At 40.6% G+C, this 18,910-nt stretch overlaps 1 protein-coding gene across 7 annotated transcripts in view; it reads left to right on the top strand.

Annotated features, from left to right (window-relative positions):
• Positions 1–18,910, top strand: part of ATXN7 (ataxin 7) — a 130,801-nt gene that overhangs the window by 74,745 nt on the left and 37,146 nt on the right. For 6 of the 7 annotated variants that reach the window (XM_070237272.1, XM_070237270.1, XM_070237269.1 and 3 more), the window contains one exon: positions 5,381–5,485. The exons of the other annotated variant lie outside the window; for it this stretch is intronic. In XM_070237272.1, the coding sequence (XP_070093373.1) occupies positions 5,381–5,485 (105 nt within the window). The remainder of the gene's footprint in view (positions 1–5,380; positions 5,486–18,910) is intronic. 7 annotated transcript variants of the gene reach the window in all.

Genomic DNA, 18,910 nt, shown 5'->3' with positions numbered 1-18,910 from the left:
GCGGTGGGAGTGTCATGGAGGAGCAAGATTCTGGCAGAGTTTCTGGAAGAATGTTGGGAATTGCCTGGGCTTGTGAGCCCAACAGGCCTGGGTTCAAATTTTGACTCTGCCACTTCCTAGCTTGTGAGATCTCAGTGTCTGTGTGCCTTAGTTTCCTGATCAATACAATGGGGATGCATAACTCATCTCACAGGTTGTGGGATGATGTTGAGTGTGTACTTCCTAGGGCCTTCCAGGGCTTTGCATGTATTAATTTTCTGTCTGTCTGTCTGTCTTTCTGTCTTCCTTCCTTTCTTCCTTCCTTCCTCCCTCCCTCCCTCCCTCCCTCCCTCTCTCTCTTCCTCCTTTCTTCCTTCCCTCCTTCGTTCCTTTCCTCCCTCCCTGAGCTAACATCTATGCCAATCTTCCTCTATTTTATGTGGGATTCCACCACAGCATGGCTGACGACTGGTGCTAGGTCTGCATGCGGGATCCAAACCTGTGAACCCAGGCCTGCTGAAGCAGATAGCGTGAATTTAACCACTATGCCACAAGGCCAGCCCCTGTATTAACTTTCTTAATCTTTCTACCTTGTGAAGTGCCAGGTAAATTAGGTATTGTGATCATCACCATTTGACAGATGAAGAGACTGAAGTTCAAAGCATTATAGAACTTGCCCAAGGTCTCATTGGATTCAGAGTGATAGGGAGTGACTCACTGTTAGCCACTCTGCTTAAATACCTGTGATACAGAATAACTAATTGAGGATGGGGAAGGGGCAGCCCTTTGAAGAGATGACACCTGAGCCAAGACCTGATGTGTAAGAATGCACCAAGCCTGGGTGAGAGATCTTTCTGGGTCTAAGGAGAGAGTGGAGGTCATTGTGCCTGGGGCAGAGTGGGCCAAGGAGAGAGGAGCAGGGAATAAGAGAACATAGTGAGAGGGCGATGAGGGAGCTAGATGAACATCTGGCAGGGCTTTGGGGGTTATGGTAAAGGCTGGGATTCTGCTCTGAGACGAGTGGGTAGCCACTGGAGAAATGTTAACAGTAATGACGGGATCTGTGGAGGACTTCAGAGATTCACCGTGGCAGCTATATGGAAGCAGTTGTAGAGCACTTAGGAGACTCTTCCATAGTCCATCAGAAGGTGGTGGTGTCGGGCTCTTAGAGCAGTGGCCTAGATAACAGAGAGAACTGGACAGGTTTTAGAGTAGAGCTGACTAGACCCGCTGGTGGCCTGGATGTGATGAGGGAAAGAAGAGTCAGAGATGATATCTGGGTTTTTAGTTTGAGCAATTGGGGGCATGAGTGCTATCATTTACCCAAAAAGGTTTTTGGGGGTGGGGAACAGGACAGAGTGGGAAGTGAAGTTCTCTTGGGCACGCTTGTTCCATTTGAGATGTATATAAGCCATCCAGATGGGAATGTCTAGTAGGCAGTTGGATATGTGAGTCTAGACAGCTCGGGAGCCATCTGGTCTAGAGATGGAAACGTGGGAGTCATTGGCATGTAGACGTTTGGGACTGTGGGAGAAGGGAGACACCTGGGAGTGGCAAGGGTGAAATGCTTTGCTACAACCCTCAACTTTTGTTGTTGGGTACAGACCTCCGAATGGGGATAGCAGCACCAAAGTAATTGAATACGTTCGCTTCTGTTCAGGGTCTGGTTTCAAGGAGAGAGCCTTCATTCCTTCTGTGATTGTGGAGTTTCTGCACACATGTGCTCACGTGCCCATGTACTTAAACCCAATCTCTCCTACTGTGCAGGCCTGGGGTCTCCAAAGTACACAATGGCCTAGATGTGGATGCTGGACCACGTCATAATTGGGAGATCGGGGTGACCTGAATCCTGAGAAAGATTTAGGGCTTACATGCAATAAAATTCATTCTTTCAAATTAGTTCAGAGTCCATGGGGTCAAGTACAGTTTTAAAACTTTTCATTATTTTGAAGTATATAGTGGTTTAAGTTGCATATTTAAAGTGTATCTTGTAAACATTTTTTTTTGTTAATTCAGTAGGAACTCATTTTTATCAACTCTTTTATTTTCTGTTGTCAATCAAGCTTTACATTTGGGCAAGTTCCATATATTAATTTGTACATGGGCTGATTGTGAACGTTAGCTTTAAAAATATTCAGAAACCTACATACTGTCTCTCACAAAAAATATTTCATTTTCTCTGTTGCCACAACATTCCACACTCTTTTCCTGTTGCTAGGGCTTCTGGAATGTCCCAGTGCAGAAAAAGGTTATAGAACTCCTTTATCTTTTTTTCTGCTGAAGAAGACATTTAAATTATTTTGTATCCTCTGGCTTACTTCCAAATATGGATATCTGAAAATAAAGAATTTAGAAAGCTAAAATTAAAGTTTCTGTAGATTTTCATAACAGGAACTTGATTTCATAGGGAGACATCAACTGGATTTAAGTATACCATCTTTCTTTCCACAGGAATTGTGTGTGTGTGCACGCACACATATGCAGGCTTTTTAGGGAGGTGTGATAGGCTAGTGAGAGATTAAGAACTGAACTCGCAAATAGTGCAAACCTGAGTTTGAGTCCTGGTTATGCTTTCTTGCTGGGTGATATTAGAAAGTTCACATGTCCATCAGTAAAATGAGTGTTATATTGTACCATATAAATGAACCATATAAAAAGTGCTTAGCACCGGTCCTGGCACATAGTAGTCTCTCTGTAAATGCCAACTGTTTATCATTATGATTAGCATCATTACTGTCATCATCAGTTGCAGATGATCTGAAGTTTTGAGGCCATTGAACTTTTTACAGAAGTATAGATTCCTAATCCCTTACAGAATGACCCCTACTCTCTCAGTTTTATTAGTGTTTCTAAGTCTCACAAAAGGATCAAAGGAATCAAAGCAAAGAAAGAACAGTTTTCTATATAAATATCATTGTGGTCAATTGAATTCTTATTACTTAAAAGGATTGGTATAGTTTTTAATTTTTTTAGATTGCACTATTTATAAAAGGGTCAGGGGGCTAGTCCCCAGAAATATCTCATATCTGGCAAAGTCATGTATTTTAAACAGCATTGTTTGATATTGAGTGCTGTGGGAAACCACAAAAACCAGCACATGGCAGAGGCCTAAATCTAAAATGAGACCTCTTAATTTAATGCTGTTTTAACTACTGTTTAATGAATAAAACTAATTGAGTTGATTCATTAATCAAACTGTTGATTTGATATTCATAGGAATTTCATGCTTTCCAGTTGTAAATTATGAATGTTACACTGTTTCTGGAATTCAGATTTTCCTTTTTAATTGTCCTGTATTGGAGGGGTTTAGCACAGGTATATATGGAATTTAAAGTAGTTTAACGTAAACTACTTTAAATTTTTTTTAATTTATTTTTTAATTTACTTTCTTTCTTTTCTTTTCTTTTCTTTTTTTGGTGAGGAAGATTGTCCCTGAGTAACATCTGTGCCAATCTTGCTCTGTTTTTGTGTGTGGGACGCCACCACAGCATGGCTTGATGAGTGGTGTATAGGTCCATGGCCAGGATCCAGACCCACACACCCCCAGCCACTGAAGTGGAGTGCATGAACTTAACCACTCCACTACCAGGCAGGCTCCTAAATTTTTATTTTTATTAATGAAATGTCATGGCAAGAAACCGTAGCCATAGAAAATGGCTTATTACATGTTGATCATTGTATGGATATAACCTTTCTCTTTCCCCCACATGTACTATTTTTAACTCAATGTGGGCATGCTCTCAAGGAAAATAGCACATTGTTTGGCTCTTATTTTTCATTAAATTATTAAGCTTAGTCACAGAAGTCAGCAGTCTACTAGAAGCTTCTTATGTTTGTCTAATCAGTTTATGCAGCCAAAGGTGTTCAGCCCTGACATTCTAACTTATTGAAGTTGGAATCTGGAAGGAATTTCTAGAAATCATATTCCTCTGGTCTTCAAGGGACCAAATTCAAGCCATCATTATGAGTCAGAATCAGATCTCAGCTCTTGACTTAGACAAAGTACTTCCTCTCTCTGTGGATCAGTTTCCTCCTCTTTAGAGTGAGGTCATACTGATATCTGCCTCAGCGGATGTGAGGATAGAATGAGATCATAGCACATAGAAACTGCTCAATGCTGCTACCACATCCCAGAATCAGGTTGGTCCCTGGTATATTTCAGATTTATAGCTAGCTATCTGTGAAGTTCAGTGTAATAGAAACTGTTTAAGAAAATCTGAGCTATAACCTTGTGTAGACATTAGATCAGTAATTTGATATTTTAGAGATTATCATTACTTGACATCTCCTCTGGGCATTTTCTTTTTCCTTTAAAACCACTAAGAACACCCAAGCTGGAGAAAGTGTGAAATTAAATTTTACAGGAAAGAAAGCAGATGCTAATTAGCTTTTTGGATCTTTTTTCCCCTCCTTTAAACTTGGTATTTGGTCTACCAAAATATTTGCCTAATTGAAATGTGCTAATTATCTGTCCATTGCAGATATTCCATGTAGTGCATAGTGTAAAATACTTGTTTAAAATCACCAATTTTGAAATATTTAAAAGATTTAGATTCTGGATCTGAACTGTTAGCTCTGTTCCCTGCATTGTTGTTAATAATTAATTGTTCATGGTAGGACTTTTTAGTTAACCATATATTATCAGCTATCAAGTTACTTTCAGTTTTCACGTCTATGCAGATAGTTTCGTTTCACATTTGTGTTTTAAGTTAACTTCTTACTATAAAAAATCCAATTTGTATCTTACCCTATTCTAGTAGCCGAGATAAATATATGAAATACTGTGTGTGTACTGAGGTTCCATCTGTCCACTTGCATCAGTATGTAAGCAAAAGGACTAGAAGTTGTTGTGACCTGAAAAAAGAGTATAAAAATAATTTTCTTTGTATTACATGCTGATGAAACCAGCAGTTTTACTCTTCAGTGAAACCTCTGCTTCCTTTCTTAACTGTTCCATAGAACTCAGAGACCAGATGGCCGGAATAGAATGCATAGTTAAACAAATAAAACCATTAGATGGTTCAGCTTTGTGAATTGCTAAGCATTGTATGTGGTTGCAGATTCTTCCCCATAACCCTTGGTAAAGTTCATCTAAAGTTGCTTTCTTGTGTGAATATATTCATTGTTTGTATTTTAATAGATTTGTCTATTTGTCCTCATGCTAATGATTTTTGGTGCGTTTTATTTTAACCCTTTGTAATAGGTGTTTCTGTAAGCCTGACTGATTTGCTTTCTCTCTTAATAGTCATGATGTGCCACATCAGTTACTTTTAACCTAGAGTAACATTTGTCCTGGTGCACCTCATCAAAAGGCAGCTCCTCTAGAAAGTATCACCACCCTAAATGGTTTCGTGTTCATCAGAACCAGATGAGCGAGTGATGCTTTCTTTCTCTGTTGCAGACATGCCAATATTTGGTCTCTGTCCCGCCCACGATGATTTCTACTTGGTGGTGTGTAACGACTGTAATCAGGTTGTCAAACCGCAGGCATTTCAATCACATTATGGTAAGTGCTTAACCATTTAAAAATCATTATTAGAGGGTACAGGGTAAAGCAGGGTTAAACTGAAGGCCAGTGACGTCACAGGCAGGATATAATATCCCTCCCCCTGTCAGGAAGCAGGCTTTCTAATTCGTCGAATGGGTTAATGCCTGTCAGATGTTGGGGTTTTTTTCTGAATTTTATTGTAAGTGATGTGCATTTTCTGATTTTTATTGAAATTAGACAGGGAAAAATGTATTTTATAAAATTGCTTTTGAAATATTGCGTCAGTATAGTAAAAGGTTTGTTTCCTTCTAGATCCCATGGTGTGAATTTAGTGGATGGCAAGGCTATACATAACATACAAAGTATGGAGACATGGCTGTTTTAAAGGAAATGTGATTTTGAAACTTCCAGGCTGTTCAGTAGTTCTAAGTCTGTCTTGATCTACGTTCTAATTTATGAATATGGAGAAGCTCTGACATTTTCCCCATCAAAATGCACATGTACTTAGAAGGAGGCATTGTGACTTCAGGGGTTTCATGAACCCCTAAGCCATCCCTGGGCTTCTAGGCGTCAAGCTTGTTATCTGGGTGTTTAATCGTGGAAGAATCCAAATAAGGTTTTGGATAGCATTTAGGTAGTATTGTCATAATGCTACCTAAAGTGTTTAAGATAAAATTCTGATCATAAAACTTAGTTTTATAGCCAGTTCAATAACAACTCAGAAGTATTTGAGTGCCCACCTTGTTTCAGGCACTGGAGATGTAATATGGGTCCTACCTCCATGGAATTTAAAATCTAGCTGGAAAGGCAGGCAAAACTAAATAGACATATTTTCTAAATAACTGCAAGTTGTTCCCTCACTACTACAAATGCAAACCTGAGATAGAATGTGTAAGCAAAACCTCTGAGGAAGGGACCCTGGTGACCTGAGTCCTAAGTGATTAGAGGGAGCCACCCAAGTGACAATCTAAAATAAGAGCACTTGATGCAGAGGGAGGAGCTGGTGCCCAGGCCTGCAGAAGGCCAGTGTGGCTGGAGGTAGTTAATGAAGGGAAGTAAAAACTGGAGAAGTCTGGCCTTGTAGGCAGGGACCTTGATCAGGCACGGCCTTGTAGGGCCAAGTAAGAAGAAGTTTGGGAGCATTGAAGGGTTTATGTAAGGGAGTAAGACAGGCCCAGCCAGCCCTGGGGGTCTAGTGGTTAAGATTTGGCGCTCTCACTTCCCCAGCACAGGTTCATTTTCCGGTCAGGGAACACCACCACCTGTCTGTCTGTTGTCATAGTGTGGCGACTGCGTGTTGCTTGATGCTGAAAGCTATGCCACCGGTATTTCAAATACCAGCAGCATCACCCATGGTGGACAGGTTTCAGCGGAGCTTCCCGACTAAGGCAGACTAGGAAGAAGGGCCTGGCCACCCACTTATGAAAATATTGGCTATGAAAACCCTATGAATGGCAGTGTTATCTGATACAGCGCCGGAAGGTGAGAGGATGGCACAAAAAGATCAGGCAGTGTTCCTGTCTGCTGTACACAGGGTCGCTAGGAGTCAGAATCCACTCAACTAATAACACTAATAACAATGCAGGCCCATCTCACTGGTTGATTTGCTGAGAATAGATTGTGGGAGAAGAGTAGAAGCAGGGAGAATAGTTCAGAGGCAAGAGATAGTAGACTAAGGCTGAGTTGGGGCAGGAGAGCTGGAGACCACATAGCTTTGAGATACATTTTTAAACCTAGAACCTCCAGGACTTGCTGTCGGGACAGCAGTTGTTTTAAGAGTCACACCATCATAATCAACCTTCCACCATTTTTTCCAAAGGAATTAATCTTTTATGTAATCATAAAAAGGTTCTGGGTGAGAACCTGGGGTAGGCACCAGAGTGAGTACAAAGATGAATAAGATATTGTCTCCCTGCTTCAGACTCTCAGACACAGGGCCAGCCCAGTGGCTGAGTAGTTAAGTTCGCTTCCCAGGGTTTCGCTGGTTTGGATCCTGGGCGTGGACATGGCACCACTCATCAAGCCATGCTGAGGCGCCATCCCACATGCCATAACTAGAAGGACCCACAACTAAAAATACACAACTATGTACCGAGGGGCTTTGGGGAAAAAAAGGAAAAATAAAATCTTTAAAAAAAAAAGAACAATTCTCAGAGGCTAGTATTAGAAAAGGCAGTTAGTCAATTGCTAAGTATTTTGGAGTTAAGGATTTTGAAGCCAGACTAGATTGGATTTAAATTTAAACTTGCAGGAACCATAGATTAGTTCTTTGCCTTGAGCAAGTTTTTCAACCTCGGCTTCCTTATAATGTGGGAATGTTATAATGTGGGGATGGTAATAGCAACCTCCAGTGAGGAATAAATGAAACAACATGAGTAAAACCCCTCATACGATGCCTGACATATACTAGGTATGAGAGAGGTAAAGGTACAGCTGTAGATTCAGGAAGGCACGTGTGTAAAGTCATAAAACAGTCCAAAGTCTTAAGACTAAGGAATCCAGATTGCTTCTTGATGAGTAACTTAGAGAGGGCTTCTTAGAGAAAGTAGCCTTCATGTTTGGCTATTCTAAAGAGTATAATGAATTCTTTTTCCCATGTGCAAATTTTTTCCCTCAACTTTTGTCATTTATGTCCATTGTGGAAAATGCAGAAAATACTTTTTAAAAATCACCTATAATCCCCTAAAATGGAAAGTGTTTTGATGGAGATAGACAGGGCCGCCACATACAGCTGCACAGTTTGTGCACTGAACAGCCATATTTGGTGGCCACACGTTGGCAACAGGGGTGACGTGAGCAAGTGCAGAGGCAGGAAATTCCAGGCTGTCTGGAATGTACTGCACAGAGTCTCCATTGGCCAGAGCTGATGTGCTCATGTGTGGATGAGCTGTGTGCAGAGGCAGGCTGGGACTAGCTCAGAGAGCCTCAGTGCTCATCAGGCACCCCTGGCCTTGATGTGGAGGTGGAGACCTGCTGCAGGTCTTTTAGCGCCAGAGTGACGTGTCTTAGTGGTCTTCCAGATGGTCATGGGCAAAGTAGATTGGAAGGGGATGAGACAGGAAACAGCAGTGTGAAAATAGCTGCATTTTGGGTCAAGCCCACTTAAAGGTGTTACCTTCCTCAGGCAGAAAGGGGCCCTCTTGGTCTTCGCTTTGAGAAACACTTCATTCAGTTGTTTCAGACATTTTATGGAGATGATTATCTTCCTCTGTCTCTCTCTTAGAAAGTCGGTGTATTGGGAGTGGGGAGGATGTCTTAAAATTCTGTTTCTACCCTTTTTCTCTACCAGTACCTAGCACACACTGGTGTCTTCTAATAAGATACTTGTTGAGTGACAAAGGAGTTGTGGTAACTTCAGATGTGGAAATAAGAAGGTGTGAATGTAAGATTCACATACGCAAATGCCTTCTGTGGCTAGGCTAGAGATGCAACAGATAAAACCACTGGGTGAGGAGGCTTTGGTCCATCTAGTGGCAAGAGAAATATTAAAGCTGTGTAAGAGAGAAGAGAATCCCTGGCAGAAAGATGAGGGCCAAGTGCTTTGAGAGAGGGATTTGGCTGGGCAGTGTGGAAGGAGTTCCCTGTTTGAGGCAGCAGCCAAGGAGAAGTCTGATGGAATAAACAGGAGGTTTGGAGTTGGGTAGGTGTGTGGGGTTGGGGGCAACTGCATTAAGTGGAGGGAGGCAGCACGCGATGGCCCTGGAGTGGTTTGGGAGTGACACTTACTCACTTGGAGGGAAGGAGAAGTGGGCAGAGTCCTCACGATGAAGAACCATTCCCAGTGCTGCTAGTGTCTCTTGTGTCTTTGGGGACAGGGGATGTAACAAGAAAAAGTACTTTTGGAACCCATTCTTTTTTTTTTTTTAATAATTCCAGAAGGCCCATTCTTACATATTTGTTTTCTAGAGTTAACACCAAAAAGAGGTTTTCAAATTCAAAATCTTTTTCAGTGGCCATTACAGTCTGTTTATTACTGTATTAGGAAGAACCCATACTTGCCAGGGGAGGGCTTCTCCTTTCTTATCATTTGATGAAATTGGTGAAAATGTGTGGGCAGTCTTTTATGAATTCATGTATTGTTGATATTCATCTGTGACTTTTATGAACAAATGAACAGTTGCTGCAAAATCCACTAGGCAGTTCTTTTAAAACCACTGCTGCCAGGACAGAGAAGGAAGCTACAATGGCAGCAAGGCTTGTAAGTCAGTTAGTGGTGGTGATACTACTCTTCTGAATTGATGAGCAGCAGATAATACTTATCATGAGTAGTGGGGCTGGCCCCGTGGCCAAGTGGTTAAGTTCGCGCGCTCCGCTGCAGGCGGCCCAGTGTTTCGTTGGTTCGAATCCTGGGCGCGGACGTGGCACTGCTCATCAAACCACACTGAGGCAGCGTCCCACATGCCACAACTAGAAGGACCCACAACGAAGAATATACAACTATGTACCGGGGGGCTTTGGGGACAAAAAGGAAAAAATTAAAAAAATTTAAAAAATTTTAAAAAATATTATCATGAGTAGTAAGGGACCATATACTGTTTTGTTAGCCTTTTTGAGAGATGACAGTTACCGAAGCTTTCCATCTGAGTGGTGGTGGTGAGTGTTGTAGTGTCGTTTTGGTATCTCTAGTTTCTCGTAGTCTGATTGCTTTCGTAGTGTAGATGGCTTTCCTTCTTGGAATCTGCATAGTAGTACCATGCTTTCTTAGTGTTGTTTTAATGTTTTGAAATAATCCAACATGCCTCATATTTCTCTTTAGTTATTCAGTATTTTTAAGATCAAGATGTTTCTTACTGTTAATTTCAGATTTAAAAATATAATTTGAATCAGTGAATCCCAAACTTGCTGTGCATCTGAATCAAAGGGGAGCTTTCTAGGTGGGCTGCTTCCAAGAGCCCACTCCAGAGCAGCTGCATGGGAATCTCCCGGGATAGGACCCAGGAATCTGCATTCTAAACAGCTCCCTGAGCTGATTCTGACCCGCAGGCTGGCCAGGATGCCTTGCACTCTCAGCAGATCCATCCGCTCTGTCAGGGCTGCTGTTTTGTATTCCCGGTGCCCAGCATGGTGACTGACACAGATTGGCACTCAGAGATTTGTTGAGTTTAGCAAGGATGGCATGAAAGGAAGCCCCTATTTTTTTAAACTGATTTTTAACTTTTTGTAATATGTGCTGGAAATGTCACATTAATTGCCTCTAAAACGTTAAGTATGAAGGAGAACTGAGATGGTGACGTTCCCTAGGGCCGGAAGCACCTTTGTTTTGAGGCTGTTTACCAGGTTGGGAATCTCAGGTGATCACTTAGTTAGTAATACATGTGTTGGTCAGAAACTAGCTACTGAGCGGCATAAAATGTGTAGTCCTGTTTATGTACATTTACTATGGATCTGAACAGGTGGGATGAGCTGATGACTTGGGGGGGCCTCTAGGCTTGTGTGTGGAAGGAGCTTCCCAGGTGACTGCTCTGTGCTCTGCTGCTGCTCTTTGACTTGGCTTGTGAAGAATACCTTAATTCCTCTCAGCCTGTCCTACGCAGACACAGGGAAGGGGGCGTGATCTTACCTTGATGAAATAAATGAGTGACGTTAATTCAGCTCAGCTCAGACAGGTGCCAAATTTAGAATCTCTGCAATTAACTGAAACCCTGCCTGAATGTCAGCTGTTGAATGTTTGCCCCAGATTAGTTAGGCTGCACCTACTTGGTCATCTTTGGCTTAGCCATGAGTCCCCGAGCAAGGAGGCTTCTGTGGTCACGTGTGCCTCTGCCAACTTTTCCCAGTTTTAATCAGTTGGGTTCCATCTTTATGATTGCTTACTTAATTCCACTTAATATTTTTCTTTAAATCAAACCAGTTTTATTTAAATAAATCTTTTACAAAGAAAACCTTACTCGAATCATCAACAAACTAGTGTTGTTTGCTATAGATAGTAAGTGTAAAAATGAATATAGTAAAAAGATGATTGAATTCTTTATTGATGGTCTTGCCACTGCCAGGTCTGAGCCCTGAGGCCTGCTTCCTTTGTTAGAAAGGAGACTGGCACATTTTAGGCAAGTGTTATCCGCATGGTAGTGTGATGTTATCAGAAGAATTGAAAGAGATTTGGAAAAGGAGTAAGTTTTCACTTTCGATTTAATGTTATTAATGATGGAAAATGATACCTACCCCATGTTTGGGAAACACCAGCTCAAGCTATTGGATTTGGTTTCCTCTGATATTTAGGGAGCTATCTCCTGAGGCCAACCCTACCCCCTAGGAACTGCCATACCTAGGAAGCAGAATTCTCCAATCTCATGTTCATCTGCAAAAGGATCACAAATAAATACTCTACTGTTTATCAATTGATATTGTATACTGACCTCCTACCAGTTGTTTTAAATGGCGTCTGACTCTGAGCTCAGTGTAAAACATCTACCCTTCTCTCAGACCTCAGAGGTTCACAGATGGGGATGTCATAAATCTGGCTTTTCCATAACTTTGTGAAAGTAGCTTTAGCAGAAACACGTCCATGGTCTTAAGCTTTCTCCACTTGGAGATATTATGAATCCTGTAACGTTAACGGCCACACAACATTGCTTGGACTTAATGTTCCTTGCAGTGCACTGAGGTGGTTTGGATTCTTTTTGATGCCAGCATAAATTATATTTTTCTAAAATGTCATTTTCATCAGAGGATGGGTAAACAGAAATTACTCATACTTTTTTGAGCTAATTAATTGATTTCAAAGAACATTAGTGTAAGAGCAATATGAGTCTTACGTATGAGATCTGATGGGCTGGTTCTGGCAAAAATGCTGATTCCCATGTTGACAATACTTCACATAATTGTGACCAGTGATTGCCATCGTATAATTAATCTACATCACAAAGCAGAGGTTTTGCTGTTTAATAAAGAACACCCTCCACCTTTTGCGATATGATTGACTTGGACATGGAAAGTAACAGCAGCAGGTATTTTGAATGAGTTATTTTATTTGGCTATTAAGTAACTTTGTTTTTGGATAAAGCAAAAATGTTTCTTTTTTCTCTCCAATGCGCTAGCTAAATTTGGCCACTAAATTTTTATAATCTGGGCCTTTTTCTACTTTGAAACTTTCAGTGATAGTTAATCTTTTTAGGATAAACATTCAATTAAAAGTCCACAAGCTAATGATAATTTCTAATAGTGCTTGATGATTCACAAAGCATTTTTGCTTGTATTGTCTCATTTCCTATTCTTAGCCACCCACTGAATGGATGGTTTTATTCCTAGTTTACAGATCAAACTCCTAAATTAAATTTCATTCACACAGTTAAAATGTACCAGGCTGGGTTTTCTGGCTACTCATAATCTATTTCTCTTATGTATAATAAGGATGTATAGAGTTAAACCTAGAGAAAGTATAACTAATTCCACATGTCACAAAACTATCATTAGTGACAGATGTTCTAGGTCAGGTAGAATTTTAAGTTTGCTTAGAGTAGCTGGGTCAGCAGTGTAAACCCATTACCTCAGAGAGAACGTTCAGTAATTCGAAGATGTAATGATAGTAGGTGGATATTTGATTTAGCATAGTCATTGGATTTCTCGTCAGCCTGTTCTCCTCTTTTATTTAACCCTAATCATAGTAGCTATCTACAGCCAAGCTCCTCCCCTTTTTGTTCCAGCCCCATAACATTTTGTAGCTTCATTAGAGAATTGGTTGGCGTAGTTATTTCGGTAGTCAGTTTAAGGATTGAAACTTGTTGCAGAGCTAAGACACATGCCAGGCTTTCTCCCGCAGTCGAGGGCTGAGCCAGAGAAAGGTGCTAACCGTAGCAGGCACATCACAATGTGAACGCTGTCAAGGTGGACATTAGTTTAGCTCTCGAAGGACATTCCAAGTTGACCATTTTGACCTAAGCTTCTTGTCACTGAATAGTATGATGTAAAATAAATGTCGTGAATTCACTTATTCTTTGCCACAAGCCAAATAGTGCTAGTTAAAATTTTCAAATAACTTCAGTAGCATCAGATAAAGGACCACTCTGTCCCTAGCTAATAAAATTTTATCTTTTATCTTTTTTTATATAATAAGCAGATATCTTTAAGTGGTGTTGTTTATGCCATTTGTAAAAAGCAAGATTTTAATTTCTAGTTATAAGATGTATTGATTTTTCCTCATACTGATATCTGTCCCTTTATTAATGTCTGTGCCTTGGGGACTTAAAAAAATAAACTGGCAATGATATTATTCATTCATTTAACAAATATTTATTGAGTACCTACTTTCTGTTCTAGGTGTTGTTCTCCAGTGAACTAGAAAAGCAATATCTCTTTCATGCAGGTTAGGGAGGGTGGAACAAGAAAGACACAATCAGGTAAAATAAAATTGTTTCAAGTAGTGATAAATGCTAGGAATAATATGAGAGAGAATGACTGGGACAAGACACTTTAAAGAAGGCCAGTCAAGGAACGCCACTCTGAGGTGTTGATATTTAAGCTCAGTGAGGAAAAAGAGCCAGCCATTTGAAGATCTGGAAGACCAATGTTCAACACAGAGAGAAGAGCAAGTACAATGATCAGGAAGGAACTTGGCAGAAAGGCCAGTGAAGAGGTGGAAGAGCAGTATGCAAGTGAGGAGAAGGGTCAGGATTGAGGTTGGAGAAAGGGGGCTGGGGCCACATGATGCTGGGCCCTGCAAACCATGAAAGGATTAGGATTGGACAGTGCTGGCAATGCAAAGTCACTGGAGGATTTTGAGCAGCGAGGTGTGGATCTGATTTATGGTTGCTGTGTGGAGCATAGGGGGCAAGAGTGGAAGCAGGGGCACCAGTTAGTGGGCTGTTTTGTGTTAGTCCAGGTGAGAGCTGGATCAGGAGAGAAAGCTTAGATTAAGATTGCAGCAGGGGCCCAGCCTCGTGGCCAAGTGGTTAAGTTCACATGCTCCACTTCGGAGGCCCATGGTTTACACCAGTTCAGCCCCTGAGCATGGACATGGCACCGCTCATCAAGCAATGCTGAGGTGGTGTCCCACATAGCACAGCCAGAAGGACCTACAACTAGAATATACAACTATGTACTTGGGAGGCTTTGCGGAGAAGAAGAAGAAAAAGAAGATTGGCAACAGATGTTAGCTCAGGAGCCAATCTTAAGAAAACAAAAAAAGAATAACGTATTTACATATAATCGTGTGGAATAAGTTTAAAAAAAAGGATTGCAGCAGCAGAGGCTGAGAGCTGTGGACGCAGTTGAAATCTGCACAGAAGTAGAAAGCCAGCAGGGCATGCTGATAGATAGACTGGGGGTGAGTGATAAGGGAAAAGAAGGAAGGAGGAATGACTTGTGGAGTTTTTGGCTTATGCAACTGGATGAATTTACCTAGTTAATGGATCATGGGTTTGTTCGTTTAATTTGTAAGAGGGCTTTTTTTCCAATGAGATGTACTGACCTGAATGAAAAGCCTTGATGTATTATATTCAGTCTTTAGACATTTTTGAAAGATTGTAGGGGTGGAAAATAGTGATTGCAGTGATGCCGAACTTTGGGATCATTTATTCTTTTCAGTTTTGTTTTTTTGGGTTTTTTTTAGTGGAACAGTAATCTAGTCCTGTAAGCCGGGAAACAACAGAGGATGTGTACACTTTCATGCTCTCATTTAGGTAACAAAAACTTACTGATTAAAAAACAAACACATGCATTTTGATTTTTTCATTATTAACATAGTAACATACATTGTAAAAGAAAAAATTAACCAACAACAGGAGGATAAATATGGATTCAGAATCGATGCAGCTCCTCCGTCTTACTCTTCAGGGCTACAGTTTAACATAGGCCCTTGAAGGTTTCTAGACCCAAGACAAAGTAATATTTGGCTGCTTACTTTTTGTTCCCTCATACACATGAAAAATTAGATTTGTTATAAATTTATTTTTTAACTTAATCTTATTTTTTCATGTTAATGCATATTACTCTACTTCCTTCTTTTTAAAGACTACCTGTTATTCCACTTTATTAATGTATTTAAGTTAGTTTAACCCATCCCCTATTGAGGGACATTTAGTTTTTCAGTTGCATTATCACAGCAGAGCTTTAAAGACCATTCTTCTTTGGGAATGTCTGTCAGTATTTCAGCATGTTGATTCTCCACGTGGAGTCTGGTCACAGCTGCCCTCCAGGTTAGTGCTACTATGATTTAATGAAGTACTGTAACAGTTCTGATCTTTGTCACCAGAATAAGGCAGTGAAGATGGGAGTTTCTAGCAGCATCAGTAAATAAATAAATAGTTAATGTTACCAGTGCTACTCCGGATGTGTCTGCTACATATAGAAATCATTAGAGTGGCTGTACTTCAGATTTTAAAGGGGATGTTTCAGGATATAAATCCATATTTGTTGTATTTGCTAAAAGATGTTTTTCCTGACATTTATTTCACAAGACTAATTTGTGTGTTGACTAGTTAAGATACACACATACCTGCTCTTTCAACCCTGTTAAGCTGTGGTCTTACATATGACCAGAAGAGGGAGTTTTTATCGCTTCTTTATGCTGAAGCACCTACTACCTGGCTGGGACAATTCCTTCCATGCATGTGCTAGTCCAAGCCCATAAAACAGACTGGTTTGGGGCAAGGAGGCAGTGGCTATGTCGAGCTGTTTCCTCCTTTATTCCACATGGTGTGTATAGAAATCCTCATCTTTAGATTTACTTCTACATTTTGTTTTTAAGACGACAGTTCTCAAATTGAACTTCAAAGATATTTTACACATTTCCCTCTTGTGTGTTTGAAAGTTAAAAACAGATCAGGGCAGGTAATTATCTCAATTTAAAATAAGTTAAAATACAAGCAGTAAGCCCCGAATCACACATGACAGAGATCTTGATTCGTAGTCTCCTAGGATCAAAAAGAAACTCTGGAATGAAATTTGTTTCATTGCCTCTTAGGCTTGATATTTTTAAAAGATTGTTAGAACTCCTAATCCTCAAGATTTGTAGCGAGCTTTAGAAAGTTAAGATATTCTTTTGCCCAGAGTGTTTGATTCTTACTGTGCTCAGTTGTACTAGAATCTCAGTCAGCTTAGCCAAACAAGTGAAATGGGTGCCATAATCAGGATATACTCTTTTGATGTAATACCAGATTTCATACTGTTTAAATTTTTCTTCAGCTCCCTTCACAGTGCATTTTTTATAACAAAAACTTGTTAAATCAGTTTCTTTATGGATTTTTTTATTGGCACATCAATATATTAAATATATACACCCATTATATATTGTTACATAGATGCACAAATGTAATAATCTCAAACATGCTATTTTCAGTTCAGCCTACTTTTTTCTTGTTTCATTGGCTCTTTCTGCCTCCCCACCTTCTCCAACTGTTTATAGTCCCCTATGCTCTATAAACCATCTTTGTAACTTGGTGCATTCTTAGTACGTAACTTAGTGTACATCTCTCTTTTTTTTCCTAATGCTCATAATTCTATACAGGCACGTATAATCCTATGTTTTATTACTAGGGGCTCTTGGTCATAGTTTTACAAGAAGTGGATGCTTATTATGCACACTTCTGCTTCTTTTCTACTTAGCAATACCACAAGGAAATTTATTCACAGCCCAGGATAATAGTAATCCCCACTTTTTAGTGGTCGCTTACTGTTCTAAGGTGCGGCTGTGTGGTAACTTCCTCAGCCAGGCCTTCTGTCTGTGGACATGCACTTTGTTTCCTGCTTTTTGCCTCTATGAGCAAAGCGGCAGTAACGACCCTGCTATATATGTCCTTAACTCCTGCTGGTTTTGTTTCTGTGGGATAAAGTCTCAGGAAGGGATTCCTGGGTCAAAAAGGATATTTATTTTGCATTGTCAATAGCTGCTACTAGATTGTTTTCCAGAAAGGCTGTAATATCTCTGCTAGCCATGTATGAGAGTGTCACCACCATTGGTAGGTGTTTTATTTTTTTAACTTCCATTTCTTTTTCTAAAGCCTCTTACACATACACACAAATGTGATTAATTGTAATTTGACTTGGAAATAAATTTCTCAAACAAGTTCACCCTTTTTACATGCCAGTGTAACATATCTTTCTGAGTTTTGAGCAATATTTAATGCTATGAGGCAGAGATCTTGCAGAACGAGGGATTTTTTAAAATATTCATTTAAACAATTACAGGCAGTTTTCCTGGCATCTACAGGAGATTTCTATTCGTTCTGTGTGGAATTTACCTTAGGAAAGAAATCTAGTTCTGTCAGGCTGGGATTCCTCTCTGCAAAATGTGTAACCTCCTGGAGGATAACAGTTTTTGGTGAGATTAATTGCAGGGCTGGTGAAAAACTATCTGTTTTATTGCTGATCTCATTATCCTCCTTGCATTTGGTGTGATTGGTCACCTTTTAACAGTGTGCACTTTGTGTATCAAATAATGACTGGGCTGAGGTCAGACCATGGTTAACACAAAGCCTATGTAAATCAGGCTGTGAGGTTATACTTTATTTGCCTGCCTTTGGACAATTGGAACAGCTGAAAAGGGGCACACACATGAAGCGTGGCTGAGCACTGAAGAGCCGTCCACCAAAAGATCAGATGATGCCAGCCAGAGGAAGGCTGCTGCGTGGTATTAGCCCCCAAGGTGAATTATCCCCATTTAAACTTCGTCTCCTACCTCTCCTAATCCGGCGTGAGTACCTAATGAGCGCTGGATAATAACATAGCAACATTTCTTCGTGAAGCTAATCTGATTCTGGATAGCAGACTGCCAGGCCCACAGCTGAATGAATTGCTTGGTATTTCCAAGTTTGAAAATACTTTCTCCCCCTTTCAAGTGCTCCTTGGCAGCAGGTAAGGAATGTTAAAGCTCCTGTAAGTGCCAATTAAGGCCAATTATAACTCGCCCAGCCTGCTGAGACAGTGAAGTGGAGTAGTAGAGACTTGTGCTCTTGTAAACTGGGGAACTGGCTACCACCGGTGACAGGAACACAGTATTTCCTAACTGCCAACAGCTTGTTTGCTGCCCTACAGAACACCAGATGACACCTCTACTGGCTTCTCAGGAATTTTATTTAGGAAATCCCAAGATTTGTTGGGAATTTCTCTGACTTCTCTAATAGAAACTGCTGTCTTTCTCTTACTCTTCCTTTCTTTCAAATGATGTCCACCATGCAGTTTCTCCTTGTTTCTAACCATAACAGCTCACAGTTATTGAGCATTTAAAATGTACTAGGCACTGCATTACCTGTGACACTTTCTTTACTCCTCACCCCAGCCCCGTAGGTGGAGGTCGTATTAGCACTTCTTGGGGAGGACAAAGACTCTTGCCCAAGGCCACACAACTGAAAGTGCTGAGACTACCTCTGAACCCAAGTGGTTGCTTCCCCTCCTGGCTTCCCCTCCTGGCTGCGGCTGGTTTGCTTGTTTGCTGTGAGCAGGCTAATTCACAGAAGAATTTGTGTCAGTTCAGGACTCCCTTTGTGCAACCAGAGTAAAATTGATGAG

This window comes from Equus caballus, chromosome 16 (genome assembly GCF_041296265.1).
Source record: "Equus caballus isolate H_3958 breed thoroughbred chromosome 16, TB-T2T, whole genome shotgun sequence".
In the NCBI taxonomy this organism is placed as follows: Eukaryota; Metazoa; Chordata; class Mammalia; order Perissodactyla; family Equidae; genus Equus; species Equus caballus.
This window is presented reverse-complemented; position numbering and strand designations above follow the sequence as displayed.